At 37.7% G+C, this 17,038-nt stretch overlaps 3 protein-coding genes across 3 annotated transcripts; 1 reads left to right on the top strand and 2 right to left on the bottom strand.

The window, feature by feature from the left end:
- Nucleotides 1-1,546: 1,546 nt before the first annotated feature.
- Nucleotides 1,547-3,514, top strand: fkbp3 (FK506 binding protein 3). Its single transcript, XM_015384464.1, has 7 exons — nt 1,547-1,687; nt 1,871-1,972; nt 2,052-2,153; nt 2,250-2,385; nt 2,547-2,614; nt 3,016-3,113; nt 3,234-3,514. The coding sequence occupies exons 1-7, from the start codon at nt 1,583-1,585 to the stop codon at nt 3,286-3,288; spliced, it is 666 nt and encodes a 221-aa protein (XP_015239950.1). The 5' UTR covers nt 1,547-1,582; the 3' UTR covers nt 3,289-3,514.
- A 1,507-nt stretch (nt 3,515-5,021) lies between these two features.
- On the bottom strand, nt 5,022-6,926 carry fau (Finkel-Biskis-Reilly murine sarcoma virus (FBR-MuSV) ubiquitously expressed). Its single transcript, XM_015384462.1, has 5 exons — nt 6,862-6,926; nt 5,798-5,880; nt 5,568-5,712; nt 5,360-5,415; nt 5,022-5,246 (listed from the first exon to the last, which is right to left on the bottom strand). The coding sequence occupies exons 2-5, from the start codon at nt 5,870-5,872 to the stop codon at nt 5,121-5,123; spliced, it is 402 nt and encodes a 133-aa protein (XP_015239948.1). The 5' UTR covers nt 5,873-5,880; nt 6,862-6,926; the 3' UTR covers nt 5,022-5,120.
- Nucleotides 6,927-7,500: 574 nt separating this feature from the next.
- On the bottom strand, nt 7,501-15,442 carry prpf39 (pre-mRNA processing factor 39). The gene is made up of 15 exons (XM_015384478.1): nt 15,309-15,442; nt 13,908-14,304; nt 13,583-13,773; nt 13,347-13,472; nt 12,689-12,807; nt 12,426-12,593; nt 12,122-12,302; nt 11,632-11,739; nt 11,379-11,543; nt 10,768-10,894; nt 8,860-9,128; nt 8,559-8,743; nt 8,395-8,478; nt 8,167-8,281; nt 7,501-8,082 (listed from the first exon to the last, which is right to left on the bottom strand). The coding sequence occupies exons 2-15, from the start codon at nt 14,269-14,271 to the stop codon at nt 7,993-7,995; spliced, it is 2,292 nt and encodes a 763-aa protein (XP_015239964.1). The 5' UTR covers nt 14,272-14,304; nt 15,309-15,442; the 3' UTR covers nt 7,501-7,992.
- Nucleotides 15,443-17,038: the final 1,596 nt, after the last annotated feature.

Raw genomic sequence — 17,038 nt, 5'->3', positions numbered from 1 at the left:
TTTCTGACAAAAGTTACATACCGGTACATTAACATCAAATTTAAATCTTAAACTTAAGAACCCTGCACATGGATATATATTATTTATAGTTTTAAAATGAACTTCTTTCATCTTTGTTAATATAGGAAATGAGAAAAATCTGGTTCTAACCTTAAGAACTTCCATCTCTGAAAACACATTTAAAGATAAGTTCCTCTTAACTGGGAGAGGAAAAATGGTATTGTTTATGTGTTCTCTTATCATTTTGTTATTAAATTTTAGATCCGTAAAATCGTAATTGTCTATAAGAAGAGTTGGAAAGATCGGTGTTACATCAGAATATTTAATCATTCCTTTGACCAAATTTATCATGTTTGCTAGAATTGCCCTAATCAAAGATAGAAATTGTTTCCGTGGACAATCTAAATTATATTTTCTTTTACATACTGTGTAATCCAGAATATCACCCTTTGTGTCCATAAGATGTACAATGGCCCAGATACCTTTTTCCTCCCATTCTCTGTAGTATAGAGATTTTCTCTTATACAAAATAGGTTTGTATTCCAAATAATCATATTATGTGGCGTAAAATTGTGCTTGTATAACATTTTCCAATACTTTAGAACTCGTGTGTGGTAGTCTGATAATTTAATCTGTAATTTGACAGGATCCAAGTTACATCTTAAGAGAAATGTTTTTCCTCAAATTTTTTGAAAAAGTTGTGAAGTGAAACTAAACCATAAACTTGTTTCATTTATAAAAGTCTGCAGCCATTTTAATTTTATTACAGCATCCATGACTTGAAAATCAATAACATTTATTCCTCCTTTTTCTACCGACTTTACTATGTCGTTCTTTCTGATCAGATGTTGTTTATTATTCCATATGAAATTGTAAGGAATTTTATTATTTATTTTTTTTATCGTAGTTTTTGTTATATTTAAGGTATATGCTGGATAAATTAGTCTGGCTATCCCTTCCGTTTTTGTTAATAATATTCTTCCAAAAATTGAAATGTTCCTTTGGAGCCAACTATTAAATATTTGTTGATGTTTTTTGTAAAATTGGTTGAATATTTGTTCTTTCATTTTCAGTGTGGTCCTTGTTAATAATTATACCTAAATATTTTATTTTTTGCTTTGACATTATAAATTAAAGTGGATTGATTATTTTGAATTGCTAAGATTTCACATTTTTCCACGTTCAGTTTTAAGCCTGAAGCTTTTGAGAAGAAACTGCTTCTAAAGTCTCAGGGATTTGGTCAGCATTTTTTAAGAACAACGCTGCATCGTCTGCTAACTGCGTAATAACAATGTTTTCACCTAGGAAATTTAGTGGACTTATCTTGCTGTTATTTTTAATGTATAATGCTAATAGTTCTGTTTCTATTATAAAAAGTAGTGGGCTTATCGGGTCTCCTTGTCGAATACCTCTTTTTACATCAAATCTCCTAGTAGTTCCTGACTGAAGATATGAACGTAAACCTCTCAGTGTGGATTTAACTGTAAAGGACGCGGAGACATCCGGCCGCCAAAAAACTTAATTAAACGAAGAAGAAGACTACTTCCGGCCGAGGTCATAGTTCACCGGCTCGCCTCTCAAAATGGCGGCTGAACCTACACGGGAGTGGAGCGATGAGCAGCTCAAAAGTGATGATTTGCCTAAAAAAGACATAATAAAGTTCCTCCAGGATAATGCAGCCCACTCGGTAGGGTTACCACCTCAGTGTTTTCTCGGTTTCAGGCAAAATTATTACTTTGTCATTCCCCACACTGAACTGCAAGCCGTCTGCAGAGTTAGCATAGGGGAGCAGCATGAGTGAGATGCTAGCATCCAAAACACGCAATGAAGTCTGCTAATATTAAGCTCTGTGCTATGTTTTGTCTTTCAGTTCCTCAATGAACACAAACTACTGGGAAACATTAAAAATGTGGCCAAAACTTCAAAGAAGGAGCAGCTGGCCATCGCTTATAATCAGCTCTTTGAGAGCAAAGTAAGACAACTACCTTTTTCATATGAATGATTCATCAGCTACCTGAGTTAAAGTAAAGGTTTGAACTTCTGTCTGACAGAGGTTTAAAGGTACAGAGCCAGTGGAGGATGTAACCGAACAAGTCAAAGCTGTGAAGATTGAAGACAAGCCCAAAGAAGTCAAAGCTGAAGTTGTGGATGAGGTGCTTAGCTCATGGTTTATATAAATTGACTTTTTAATACTTCCTAGATTGATTCAGAGCATTTTAAAGACTTGTCTCCCTAACTTATTGTTTCAGGGTCCACCAAAGTATACCAAATCAGTGCTGAAGAAAGGAGACAAGACAAACTTCCCAAAGAAGGGAGACACTGTGAGCTGCTGGTACACTGGTACCCTGGAAGATGGGACGGTCTTTGACACGAATATCCCTGCAGGTATAACTGCACAATCTCCAGGCTTCGTTGGAACAATTTTAAACCCTTTTTATGCTTTTATTTAGGCCTATGTTTTGTGGTGACTCTGTTAAAATCACATCTGTCCAGTAAAAGTATATATTTGTTTTTATTTTTACGACCTCCCTTTTCTCGATCTGCAGTAGCGAAAAAGAAGAGGCAAACCAAACCTCTGAGTTTTAAAGTGGGCCTGGGCAGAGTCATCAGAGGGGTACGTTATCACCCATTGTATTTACCCTAATTCTGTTTTACATACACTCATAATCGCAACAAATTCATTCAACCTATAATCAAGCATTTAAAACAATAAACTGTTGAGAGGGTCTTATCTATAGAAGCTCAAATGTGTTGATTCACTCCCTCTCACATATGATGTACCTTCTATTAAAAAGTGATAAAGCTTATTTAGATTAGTTTTCTTGCTACAGAGCCTATTAAGCCTAGTCCAATTTTCTTCAGCATATTGTTCCACAGTGTTTTTATCCTATTTGAAAATTATTTTAATGTGGACTGTTTTATCCTTAGTTAGAATGAGCAGGACCCAGAGTATGGGAACCTCTGACTGAACTAAATGTATACAGCTAGAGGTGATCATTTCTGTTCTTACCACAGTGGGATGAGGCCCTTTTGACGATGAGCAAAGGTGAGACAGCGCGGCTGGAGATCGAACCTGAGTGGGCTTATGGAAAAAAGGGCCTTCCAGACTCAAAGTATCCTTTAGTCTTTAAGTGGCATTTTTACTCTTGTTTTTACAGAAAGTTTTGTTTGACTACATATTTGGGCCAGAATTTTTGCTGTTTTTGTTTTTTCCTTGATTCTTATTCCCTCAGAATTCCACCAAATGCAAAACTGATTTTTGAAGTGGAACTTGTGGCTGTGGATTAGGTATTTGCCACATGGATCACCCTACTGCGCCCTCCTTTTAAGTTTACACCGTCTTTGGACTGTAATGAACCAGGCTCCAGTATATACAACTAAATTTTCTTCAGTTTACTATCAAGAATAATTGCCGTCCCATTTCAAATGATCAGATAAAAATGAATGCATTTTTAATGTTGATATGGAACAGGTTGTCTTTTTGCATGTACAATAAAGATGATAAATCTCTTTCAAATGTTTTGTTTGATTTAAGATGGTGTCTGATAGCTTTCAGGTAAAATAAAAAATGCCACCATATCCTAAACTAATGAAGTAGTTCTGTAAGTTGCACCCGTACTTAATGATACAGCTCACCTTGCATGAGTGTGAAGTGATTTTATGCTAAAAACCCAATTCTTGAAGAGTTGGGTCAGTTTACACAAACAGTTGATAATGGCAGTTGACTTATCCTAGACAGAAACCTTCACTGTGGAAGCACAGCTTTGTGCCACAATCAGAAATCATTAACATTCTGCACCTTTTCAGGTTTCACGCAGTTACATTTAAGGGTGTTATGGCTTTTATTTTTTTTATGGCTCCATGTATCTAAGTTAACTGCCTTATGGTAATGTCCATTTTAGCTCATCTCAATACACGTACCAGAAAGGTTAACAAAGACAGGTGGAGCCTAAAATCTTAAAAGAATGGTTTTCAAACTGACCTCAGGACCCACTGTCTTGCATGTTTTAGGCATTTCCCTGCCTACACATGAATTGAATGGTGATTAGTAGGCCCCTGTATCTTGTGGTGGCTGCTGAGTGCAATCATTTATGAAGATGTGCTGAAGCAGAGATATCTAAGGGATGCACCACTGCCTTGAATGTAAATTTAAGAAAATAATTCATGTGTTTATGGGGATAATCCTTTTTTCAGTGAGACATTCCTTAAAATATTTGTTCCCAATATGACACAGCCCTCTTTAATTAGAATTTTAAATGGAATAAACAAAGGTCTTTCTTTAAAGGTACCATAAAAAATTTGAATGAATAAAACTCCTGAAAAAAAGGTTTTTTTAGCAAATTATGCTGCCTTCATGTATTCTGATGAAGATGATCCTTTCACTTGTCATATGGAAATTACCAGCACATTGTTGCAGCACAGTGCTTTTGTAGAGAGATCTTTTATCGGTCACAGTGAACTTGTCACAGATATTTTTTGTTTATGCCTAATATTAAAGCGTGGTCTGCGCTATGTAATTCCATGCCAAAATGCAAGATGGACAATCACGAACTAGCTGGGGGTCTAGATAAGGCTGAAGCAGTGAGGAAGTGAGGGCAGGTTTGTATGAAAACAGGAGAAAAGAGGGCGAAAAAGAGCAGGGAAAAGGGCCCCAGCATTCCTGCGCTCTTCTAGCTGGTCCATCTTCATGAGTCGTTCTCCACAATGGCGGTACACAAAACAAGGTGGTAAGCTACCAAAGGAAATATGCAGTGTAGAGCAGATGTAGATTTGACCAATCAGAGGCCCCCTGTCTGCGGTCACCTGCAATCAGCCTATACTCTGCACCACGCTGAAAGGTCAAAGTTGACCTCATCTCTGCAGCTCTGGTATTATAGAATATTCCCAGCTTTACGGTGGAAATTATGATATGGGTTAAATGTTCTTGTGCAATTTTCACATTGGCTCTCGGTATTTACCATAATTACCATACTACATGAAGGCACCATTAGACTACCCTTATAAAAGACATTACCAGATGATGCCAAGTCAAATATGCTTTATTCTGTACAAGACAAACTTTAACTTGGTAAAAACTGGGATGTTGGTGGCATCATTCCTCCATCAGAGCAGGGAAGCATTTAGGAGTTGGCGTTGGGTCCCTTCTTCTTTCCGAAGGTGGGCACAACATTCACAAAGCGCCTGTTGTACTGGATGCGGCGCTTGGCACGGCCAGTCTTCTTTTTCTTCTTCTCCTGCTTGTCAACCTGGAAGAACAAAAAAGGACTTATAATTTTCTTAGTTATGATTTGCAAGTTACCTAAAGTGACTTGACAAACAAGTGGAGGGGGAAAAAAAATGAAAATGTAGGATACTTTACCTTGGGAGTCTGTCCTCTTACTTTTCCTGCACGAGCAAGAGAACCGTGCACCTTACCTGGGAAAGAAAAAATATATATATTTTACCTCAATACATTTATGTTGCTTGAGGTCTCTTAAGACTAAAATAATTTAAAGAACACTTTATAATGCCTTTTAAAACAAGTCGGGGTCAAAAAAAATCTGAATGTTCTGCAAGAATGTACCAACCTCCGAGCAGCCTGCCAGCCACCTCCAGCGTACAGTGCTCAGTCACACCACAGGTTGCCAGGGGGACATCATCCTCCAGTGGGCACCCAGCAAGCAGCAGGACCTGGTCCTCCACCAGGAGTCCTTCCAGAGCCTGGACATGAGCCTGGGAGAACATTCGAGTCATTATTAGTGAGTGGAAAGTTCAAAAAGTAATCCTAGAAGGCATCATGCTGTTGGCACTTTTTTACCTTGATCTGGCCAACGGTCTCTTGTCCGGTCACCTCAAGGGTGTGAGTGTTCTGGGCACGCAAAAAGAGCTGCATCTTTTACTCTACAAGAGAAAAAGTAAAGAAATGGGCATCACCAATACTGAAACCATAGCTGCCATTTCTGTGCCAGTCACTGGATTTACAATGAGGCTGCTGACTACCATTGCCTCAAATTTGCTTCTCATTTGCCTTCGTAGGTTGTTAAACAAAGATTCTCAAAGTTTCAAACTGCATTTATTGAATTTAAGTCATTAAATATCATCTACTCCATAAAAACATAGTTGAAGAAACGTATCTTTAGAGGAGGGTTAGGTTTTATTATAATCGGTATAAACAACCTGTTATTGTGAGCTGCTATGATCGGTAGATCTGCTAATTTTAGAATAATAAACATGTTTCACTACCCTGAGAACAAAGGTCAGAATCTCTCGAACAGATGTGACTCAATGTTAATTAACTATTAAAATATTAAAACTATATTAAACTTAACCACAGAGACTGGTTAAGAAAGGCAATTCACACTTCAAAGCTTTCTGGACCTTCCAACTGTATAATCTAGAGATAAAATCTTCATTAGAAACTGCCGTCATTTTTTTTTAACACGGATAACTGCGACATTTTAACACCTTCGTGTAATTCTACTTTGCATCTGACAAATCAATATGTCGGCCTTTCGTCGGAAACTACCAAAGCATCTGCACTACATTTAATCACAGCAACACACATTGTTATCATAGCATTACATACCGATATTTATATTTAATTAATGTTTTAACCGATAACGAAGCGCAACTCGTCGAAACTTTAGGTAAATAAACCGGAGGTTCTCGTCTACTAGCTTAGTCTATGCTAGCTTAGCTTAGCCTAGCCACATGGTAGTTGCGTTTTACAGAAGTAGTCCTAAAATATGCTAAACACAAACCAGAGACACAAAACTGACCACGGAACACTGCGTCTTATAATAAAAGTTCAAAATCGACGTATAACTGTGAAGATTAATACTTATTGAGAAGGAAAAAGGGCATTAAGTGAAGGCGTCTCACCTCGTTTGATGCTAGTCGTTCCACGCCGAGCATAAAAAGGACCGATTGACGGTTAGAACAGCGCATGTGCAGATTTACGTAACTTACGTAATTTGCGTAACTTAAGGCGGAAGCAACAGTGACGCCAATAAAACCAGGGCGGCGATAGCATGTTGATTGATAAGAAATCAATCCTTAAATAACAAAAAACAGATATTTTACCCAACTTAAACAAGTACTAAATATTTAGAAGCTGTATTTTATAAAACAATATTTCACCTAATAGTACTAAAAATTTAGCTTTAGTTAATAAAAAAAAGGATATTTCACCTAACTAGTAAAAATGTAGGAGCCTTATTTTCCAAGCAATAAGAGCCCAAATGCTAAAGGTCAGCAGTATCAGCTTTTTTGAGAGAACCTGTTTATAGCAGGTTTTATATTTATTACCTCTCTGTTACTGAAATTAAAATCATTACATGGCAAACGTGGGTTTATTCCACACATTTCAATGCACTTACATGGAGAGGAACACATCCCATGTTTTTGTAACAAACCCATGACATGGTTAGATCAATATTTTTTTCTTTCAATTTCAAACTACTTCATGACATTAAACCAGGAGTCTTCAGGATATCAATCTCTTTATTAGGAAAATCAAGTCAAAAAAAGCACACCATCATGAAATTTTTACAAGTGTTAATGTTTGGAAAAATGAAACGTGACTAAAGAAACACATAAATGCTTCTTTAACAACCTTAAAGCAAAAAGACAGAAAAAACAAACTAAGTCATTCTAAAAAAAAAAAAAAAAGTTTTTTTTCTTATACAGGACAAATAAAAACAAAAAAAATTGCCTTCAAACAACATTCTTCAGATCAAAGGATTGTTGAAACCATATCTAGCAATTGCAGTTTTAAAACCAACTGATTTGTTTCGATCATAGAAAACAAGTGTTTCTAACGTGGGGGTTGTAACATGAAATTTCACCAGGAAAGTAAATAACAGCGGAAGGAAAAATATCTAAAAAAAAAAATAAAAATAAAAAAGGTTATCCTGCCCAGTGTGAGGCTGAATTAAAAATCTGACATCCAAGCAATTTGCTCTGCTCCAGGTTTTAAAGTCAGGAAAAGATGCATCTCCATCTTCAAGTCCATCATGTTGGAGGAGGAGGGTAGTATTGGTTGTACTGGGCATACTGGTTGTACTGCCCCCAGGAATTTTGTCCCCAACCACCATACTGTTGCTAAAAAATAAATAAAACAAAAACCATTAAGTTAATTTTTAGACAAGATAAACTGTTCCAGGGAAGCATTCGACACAAACCTACCTGGTACCAGTTGTAGTTGTATGCCGAGTTGTTTGCCTGCATGTCAGTCATTGCATTTGCAGCAACTGCAGAGGGATCATCCATTCTCTGCCTTTTGCCATCAGGTTCTTGGGAGCTTTAGAAGAAGAGGGAAAATTAGACAATTCTTCTGATTTGATCATCATGGAACAGTTTTTCTATCTTTAATAGCTAAACATGGCTTGGCCTATCCAGGCCTCGTTTCCTCACCTGTCATATCCGTTCTCAGCCTTCCTTTTTAAAGAGTCGCTTTCTTTCTGCAGTTTTTGTTGTTCTTCATATGCAGCCACAAGCCTAAGTGGTGAATTACAAATATGAATAAGACAAAGTTTCAACACATTAGTAACAGTCTCTTCATATCTTGTTTTACTTACACATTAATGTCACTGCCAAAGTCTTCTAAGAATTCGACTTTGCGCTGTGAGAAGACGATGCGGGAGTCCAGGGGCAATTGGCTCCTCAGGGCCCGGTCAAAACAAGCCAAGATCTCCGCCTGATTCTGGGTCACGTCTCCACTAAACTCTAGCTCCAGCAGGTTTAAATATAGTCTGGAATTTGTCTACAAAAAGCAAAAATACATATCACATACACCATTCCAAATTTTACATCCCAAAAAGAATTGATCTAGCATGGACAAAGGTATCCATGTGAACTGCCACATGCACCACTCCTCACCGGGTCTTTCTCCATAGCATCAAGAAGCACCTTCTTTGCCTTGCTCAGACTTCTCTGCACCTTCACCATGTGTCTTGCCAGCTTTACAGCATAGAATGATGACTCTGTAGCAGTCTTTGCAGACTCCATTGCTTCCTTCAACAGTGCCTCAGCCTGCTCCAGGTTCCCGAGGCGACGCTCCAGGCTGACCCTCCGAAGACGAACCATGGCCAGACTCGGGATCGTTTCCTCCAAGGTCATCAGGATTCTGCGAGCCTCTTCCACTTGGCCTAAACAAAGACGAGTACCACACTTTGACCTAAGCTCATTTATATAATGCCATTAACTTGAAATGTAGCTTAATTTCCAGTTTTTGCCTCCAACATTTAGAAATTGACATAGCCTTAACTTTATTCTTGAAGTTCTAGTATCCTGAATGTCCAAATTAGACAGGCAGAGTGGAATATAAACATTACTTCCAACTAATGTTTGGACAAACGTCGAAGTTTCTGGAGGATTTCTATTTTTTTTGTAGATATTGGCAAGCCTCTCAAAATTCTGGCTGGATATTTCCCATCAATCAGTTCAGATCATTTAAATTAGCTGTATTCTTATAATGATACGAAGCATCAAGGCAGTTTTCTAGGAGAGCCTAACAGAAGAGAACTTGTGTCCTTTGATACATAAAGGAAATTAGTGTTTAATTATTAAAAACCTTTTAAAGTAGACACTTTTATAGTTTGGAGAAATTGCCATAAACCACCAGGTTTTTTGGTTAATAAATATGTTAATCCTTATGATTTTACTCCCCTTATAGCACCTTGGGAAGTTAGCTGAATCTGTTAACAAGGTTTACAGCTTCAAGTCACTTATGCTCCTGCCTTTCAGCCATCTAGCTCTGCTGTATTTGAGCAATTTGAAACTGTGTTTTTTCCTTGCCAAGGTTGGTAATCGTTAGAAACCAACAATTGTCCCACTGACATACGCAGTTTCTCAATAACTTTAAGGTTTTAAATACATTGTAATGCTACTCATTAATCAGAATCATGCACAAAGATTTGTCTTGATAAATGCATCTCTGAGTATTAATCAGAAGTTCTGCTGTCTGATTAACAGTCTCTCCCAAACCGGTGATAAACACTTCTTCCACGCAGCGCGTACCTTAATTGCAAGGTGTCAGCACTAAACAAACCCCACTTTTTCTAATCAGGGAGGGTGAAGTGAGGCGGGGAATAATGATTCTGGCTCAAAGTTTAGACAAAGTGGCTCCATTAGCAGCTCTTTATATTTAGCTAATGTCTACATCATGGATATCTTTTTTGGTTGCGAGAGGTCTCAGGCTTCGTTCAGGCTTTAGAATAGCTGAAAAACTGAGATGTTGTCAGAAAGGCAGCACCCAGATGGGGAGGTGTGGCTTCACTTTGAAGGCCAGTATCCTTCATTGGGGTTGGTAGAAAACGATACTTCGCAACAAATCAATACCTGCATAGTTCTAAGGTCATTCGTTCAACACATATTTGCCTATAGGTGGCTTTGAAAGGCTAAAAAAAGCATAGTATAGGACTTGAAGCATTCTCTTTTGGAGCCTATTCACAAATCTTGACTCAACGTTAAATCTAATTTGAGAATAATTTCAAAATTACCTTCGTTTTCAACTTATTTAAAAGAAAGGTATTTGAGAAACCTTGCTGATCATTTTGACATCGCTGAGAATTAAAAATCTTGTTTTAAACCATAAATACAGCACTTTTCAAGATTGCAAATGGTGTTTCGTCTTTTGACAGATAATTCTGTTATCTTTCTCTTAATCATAACCTGCTCCAAAATTACATTTATCCAATATTGTGTGGGTGCATGTAAGATATTTGAGTAGGATATTCAGATAAAACTGGCCATAAGAGACATATCCAATGCTGAATATATGCCTACCTTGCTGCTCCTCAAAGGCTGCCCAACGAAGGTGAATGGAGGGTTTCTTGGGCAGATGTACGGTGCAAGCCTTCTTGTATACATGTCTCGCACCATCAGTACTGAAGCCTTCTAGATATTTTGCATACTTTATAGAGTGGAAAAAACGAAAGCAAGTTGGAAGAAAGGCAAGAGGACAGACAAAAAAAAAAAAGAGAAGAAAAGGCAAAAAGAGACAAAACATTTTTAACCTGTATATACAGTTCATACACACAGTGAAATGCTTCATAGACAAGATCGTTTTCAGAAATTTTCTGTGTAAACCCATCAGCACCTTCATGGAACCAATTAGATAAGTTTCTGTAAGGTAGTGGGAGACGAAGAAGATGCAACGTAGTAGTTGGCAAATGCTGCAGTCAAATCTTGTGTGGCAAGCTGGCCATCCCCTAATACAACAGATACAGTCACATATCAACGTTACACGCAAAGAGTGCAGGACGTTTTCTTTGTTTTTGTGCTTTGTTGCTTTTGTTTTTTTTTGCTTTTTTTTACTGAGCCGATCTGATCATCAACGTTGATGGGGAAGTGCAGGGAGGCAGCAGCAATGAGACGCGAGTTCAAGCCCAAAATACCTTTATCCAGAATTCCTCGTAGAGGGCACAGGCGATGAGACATCGTTCAAAGAGGACCACCACGCGCTCCGGGGTCCCGTTCTCAATTTCAAAGTCCAAGTACTCCTTCCAGTTGTTTAGCTGTGTCTTCTCCAAGGCTTTGACGTGGAAGTAAGGTCGCTTGATCTAAAAGGACATAAAAATATTTAGAAAATGTTGCATCATGAAAAATGATTTCATTGGCAAACTTGTATGAAAGAGAGATGAAACCTACCCCTTCTTCAAAGGTCCAGCGCTTGCTGACTTCATGCTCGTTGTGGTTGAATATCTCCTGCCGAACCTCAATCACCTTGTGGCGCATGTTTTCAATTTCTGTCACCCTCTAAATAAAAACACATAAAGATCTAGATCAGCATTTTTAATGTCCCCTTCCAGCACAACATTGTCCACTTGTTGAATACTGCTAGTCCTGCAACCAAGGATTTACATCACCATGATGTTGCCAGAGACAAGAAGCCTGCAGAAGGGACAGGAAAGTTTGCACCCTGCACAGCTGGGTTCAAAGGAGCCCCGGTTGATCCTTTTAGTTTAAGGGCGAGTCCCTTACTGGACCTCCTGGCTTGGCTGGTGACATAGAAAAACTTCTTCAAACCTGAACAATTCTTTACCTATGTTATCATGGACAACAGGAAAGCTCCTGCTAAACCTGCAAGTGGAATTTTGTCAGTCTTCTCCCTCACTAGGAACTGTAAAGCCATTCTTACCTTAGCGGGATCTGCAAGGTCCTCAGTACCAGGTGGCAGCTCCTCCTGTGGAACGTTTGCTTCTCCATCTTCAGCAACCATTCCTGACAGGCTAGATTTAGAGAGCTCCAGTCTAAGTTGAACAAACTCCTCTTCTGACAAAAAGTACTTGGGGTGGTTTCCCTGCACGTGATCTTTGAACCTACACAAACACAGCCAAATGTTACTCTCAGAATACAGTTAAACAAAGATTAGAAAACAATCAAGTACAAACAAAAAAGGTATAATCTTTTACGACAAAAAATAGGTTCATGTTTACACGTACTTCTGAAAATGCTGGGAATACAACTGAGTTGGGATGCCTAAGACACGATCATAGATAGTGGTGACGTTAGCCAGTTTCTGGTGTTCCGTTTCCCAGGTAATGTAGGATTCCCAAAGGCGGTCAGAACGAAAATCTGTGCCTGCTGCAAGAACTGCATGTTCATATGACCTATTAGAAAAAAAAAAAAAAAAAAAGGGTACTTTACTGGTTATGTTAAGAGTTTTGAGAAGGCTTTGCTTTTCGACCAATAATGTTTTACTCACGCTCGGATCCGGCCCTCTGTCTCAGGATCGTCAGGATCAGAGTTCTCTTTAATAAAGGTGAGGTAGTGAAGCCAAAGGTCCACACTGAGAGGGATCGCCTGCAAGCCTCTTCTGTACACCTGGGTAAAAAATAAATAAAATAAGCTTTGAATTGTTTAGGATGCTCTTTAAAAGTTAAAAAGTTTAGTAATACACATTTGATCAGGATTCGAGTCCAACCACATAATTCAGTCTTTCATTTTTTACTTTAAGACAGTTTTTTGAAACTGCAGTATTAAAGTCACTACCCAGCATGCTCTTAATAAAAAAATAAATACCACGAGAGCTCTTTGGTATCAAAACTATGGTAATTACAAGTCAGTGAAAGCCGAGTGTGTTTAAATGGTAAACATCTGAGATATGCAAGAAAACACCCTGAAGACTACCATGTGAATACACTAGCGTCGGCCTGTAAGGTTAACTGATCAACTGTTCCAAAAATTATTGCAATAAAATATAATACTGTTGTTTGGTTTGAATCCAAATGCGTCATGTGATTAAATTTTACTATTAAATTAATTCATGACAGGCTGATACTAGTGTGATATACCTTGATAATACCAGTTCTGTTTAATTGTTACTGAGATAAAAATCAATGAAAAATGTCAGAAAATGTTACCTCTTCTGCAACCTGTATGTTGCCGTGCTTTTTCTCAAGATCTGCATATTTTTTCCAGTAGCCATAGCAGTAAGGATAACGTAGGAAGAATACATCAAACGACTTTCTTGCAGCCATAAGGAGATTCTGAAGAGAAACAACAGACAGAATCATTAAAATTCTACTTTTAAAATTAGAGCTGAGTATAACAATTTCCCTGTATTTAAGAAATATGAAAATAATCAGCATTTTCTTACTTCTTGCTCCACGTATTGCAGCAATGCCACCCAGGCATTAAAGTCTTCTGGGCTGTCTTCACAGATCTTAAAGAGTCTTTCAAACTCTGAGGGTAGGCTTGGTTCTGTTGGAACAGATGGTTCCTGTGAACCTTCTTTGGATGGGTCTTCAAGCTCCATGCCATCCTCTAACTGCTGTGCTTCAGTACCATCTAGACAGGGTGGATCAATACAAAAATGCCCTTCAGGTTAAATCACAGCAGGAAATGAAACTTAAGTTTTAATGTAATGAGATTTAGGGATCTAGTTCTGTTTGTGATGTTAAACAAGACTAGCTAGTATTTACCCTGACTTCCATCTTGCATAACAGCCTCTGGCTGAGACTCTGTCGTATACTGCACTGCTTGGTCTGGTTCCTCTGCAGGTGGTGGAGGTGGGGGCGGGGGTGGAGGCGGATGCTCTTCTTGGAAATGAGAAGCACTGGCGATCTGAAACTGCTCAACAGCCTTATCCACAGATCCAAGCTCAGAGGAGTTCATTTGTTGGTTTATCTGCTGCTGTTGCCCAAGATCATTCTGAGAAGAATCTGAGCCTTCGGGCGCTGGTGGTGGAGGGACTTGGTCTGAAGGCCAGGCTGCTGGTTGAGCAGGAAGGTCAGGAAGATATGTGTTCCCATTACTCTCCATAGTAGTGGACTCAGTGTCCAGCATTCCACTCAGAGTGGCACTTTTGCTATCACAAACCTGTTGAGGGGAAAAAAACGAATAATATTTTAGAAAAATAAAAAAATAAGTCGAAATACATTTAAAAACAAACGAGTAAACATTTTGCAAGAATTCACTTTTATTCTCAATTTAAGTCTGAAAACCAATGTGCTGGTTGACAGAAGAAGCAGGAACACAAAAATGGCACACACACACACACACGCACACAAATTTAATTAACACTGCACCTGAAGAAAAACAAACTTCTCAAAAGTCCTTCATAATCATAGAACATTTCAATAGACAGAGTCGCCTGAGGCAAAAAAAAAAGAAGAAGAAAAAGTTCCAGAACTTGTTTGACGACATGTCAAAACCTCAAATTGAATTGCAGCAACTTCGGCTTTTTCTTTAATCTAATGAAACACTTGGTTTCAACGGGATCACTAAGATTAACCGCAAAGGCAGCTTTATATAAATAACTCAGCGCTGAGAATAAGAACCAGCAGCGAGTTAGCAGAAGTACCAGATGGTGATGCAACAAGATACTTCGGAGTCATTGAGCTGATCTGTGCTGCATATACAGCAAAAACACAACAAACACAGACATTTAGAAAAGGATTAGTAAGGCAACAGCCGACATTGTTTACTTTAATAAGGCGATGTCTCATCCGGGTGATCGCCTGCTCAAAGTTCAACGTTAAGTTAGGCCTCTAGGCCTGTCTGAGGCGATGTTAGGCTAGCTAACTAAAGCTAGCTAGGTCGTTAAGTTATCTAGCCGAGTTGGTTTTATGAGTGCGTAATTTTTGTAATTGTCTTTTAAGTAAGCCATTTGCATTTTTAATTACCGACCCCAAACACCGACTAAACTAAATTAACTTAAAGTAAATAAGCGAAATATTGAATACGCTTTCGTCCTCACTTAGCAGCACGCACCAGACTGGCTAGCCGGTTATGGTTTTCACTTGCGAGGCTAGTGCTAGCACAACGTCGAGTTTTATCTATTTATTGTAAATATCGGTCAATTAAGTGGTTGTAAATCTCACCTGCAGCTCCCAGATCAGCAATGTTAGTATAATAGAACAACAATCTCTTTCCTAAGTTACAATCCAAAAACTGACAAGCGCGCGTCATCCACCATACCTATTAGGTTGGAGGAAGAGCAGACCCTAAAGGCGCATGCTCAGACCCGGCACCATGGAAACGCGCTCAACGGGGTTACAGGACGAAAGCGCAGGGGCTGAAATGTTTTTCATTAACTTTATTTAAAGTTAGCCAAAATGCAAATAAGAATAGCTCGGAATGACAAGATTCTCAGAGAAAACACCTACTATATTATTTAACTGTCCCTACGCTGTTTAGAATAACAACATTTATATCTGTTCAAGTTTTACTTAATTTTACTTACCTGCAAAACTTAAAAGAAATAGAGAGACTTATCATTAGTAAGTGCTAGAGAATATTCTTGTTTTTTGGGGGGTTTTTTGTTTGTTCTTTTTACTAGCCCTTGTCAAAAAAGTGAAATATAACAGTATTTTCCAACATTTATTTTGTAAAGTATTTTAATAGGGGGATTGCCTGTTTTATTTTTTTAAATCAAGATTTAAGAGATAAGACTTTAAGGGGCTGAGCAGCTCCTTTAGTTACAGACTTATACACCCCATGGGTAAAAAGAAGCTCTAAGGCAGGACATTTATCCCCGCTGCTAGCTTTACAGTATGTACTACTGTGAAATAACCTTGTGTAATATCAGCAGTGCAAAAAGTCTATACAATAAGAGCGTGTATTTAATTATTTATTTACCAAACCTGCAACCACTGCTAACACTTTGTCACAATACTGTATTTGCACTCTACAGATCATACCCCATTGTCCGTAAGATCACTTTTTTACCTATTATATATACATATAGATATATAGATATATGTGTTTGTCTTTGTATGTGTGTATTTGTAATTTTAGAACTTGTGGACTTATTCCTTTAATGCATCTTGTCCTTGCTTGTTTATTGGAGCAGATGTTACAAGTGAATTTCTCTGTTGTGAGATCAATAAAGTCCTACCTTAAATATTTTCTATTTTTCACAATATAAGCATAAGTAAAGAAATTGAGAAAAACTGAACAAAGTTATTAAATTGTCAGTCCTTTAAAACAAGTCAGGGAAGATAAAGCAACAGAAATGAAAGAGGTCAAATCTCAAATTATAAACTCAAAATACATCATACATGTTTCATAAAAACAGATTTTTTTTTTGTGAAGAGTTAACCTGTTCAACATTATTTCATATCCAATATTTTATAAAAAAGAATTCTAATTTAAATTAAAAGTTTAAATCAAGGATCAATATTTTTTATTTTTTGATATGTCAGTTTCAGTTGCAAATGCCAAATCAAACTTGACGAAATATATAACAGAAGGCTATATATTTCATGGTGCTTTTGTTTGTTAGAGAAGGGAAATTATATTCTTCTTACCTTTTTGGCCTGGAAATATTGTAACTTTATGATACGGTAGACTAAATTAAAATTAATAACAGACCCAAAACACAAAAAAACCTTTATGTTATTTTTCTAACTTCTGAAAGTACTTTAAATATGAAATTAATACATACTGTTCAATAAATGATAAGTCTTTTTTATTAAGAGTAAATTTCCTTTGAATGTGCTTTACTGGAGGCCTCCATGTTTGTCAAACAACACTACTGCCACCCAGAGATGGCAAAAGTACTCACTTTCCGTACTTGAGTAAAAGTACAGATACTTGTGTTAAAAAATAC

Source organism: Cyprinodon variegatus, unplaced genomic scaffold, assembly GCF_000732505.1.
Source record: "Cyprinodon variegatus isolate N-32 unplaced genomic scaffold, C_variegatus-1.0 Scaffold313, whole genome shotgun sequence".
NCBI lineage: Eukaryota > Metazoa > Chordata > Actinopteri > Cyprinodontiformes > Cyprinodontidae > Cyprinodon > Cyprinodon variegatus.
Note: the sequence above shows the minus strand (reverse complement) of the source record. Positions and strands in the feature narration are given on the sequence as shown.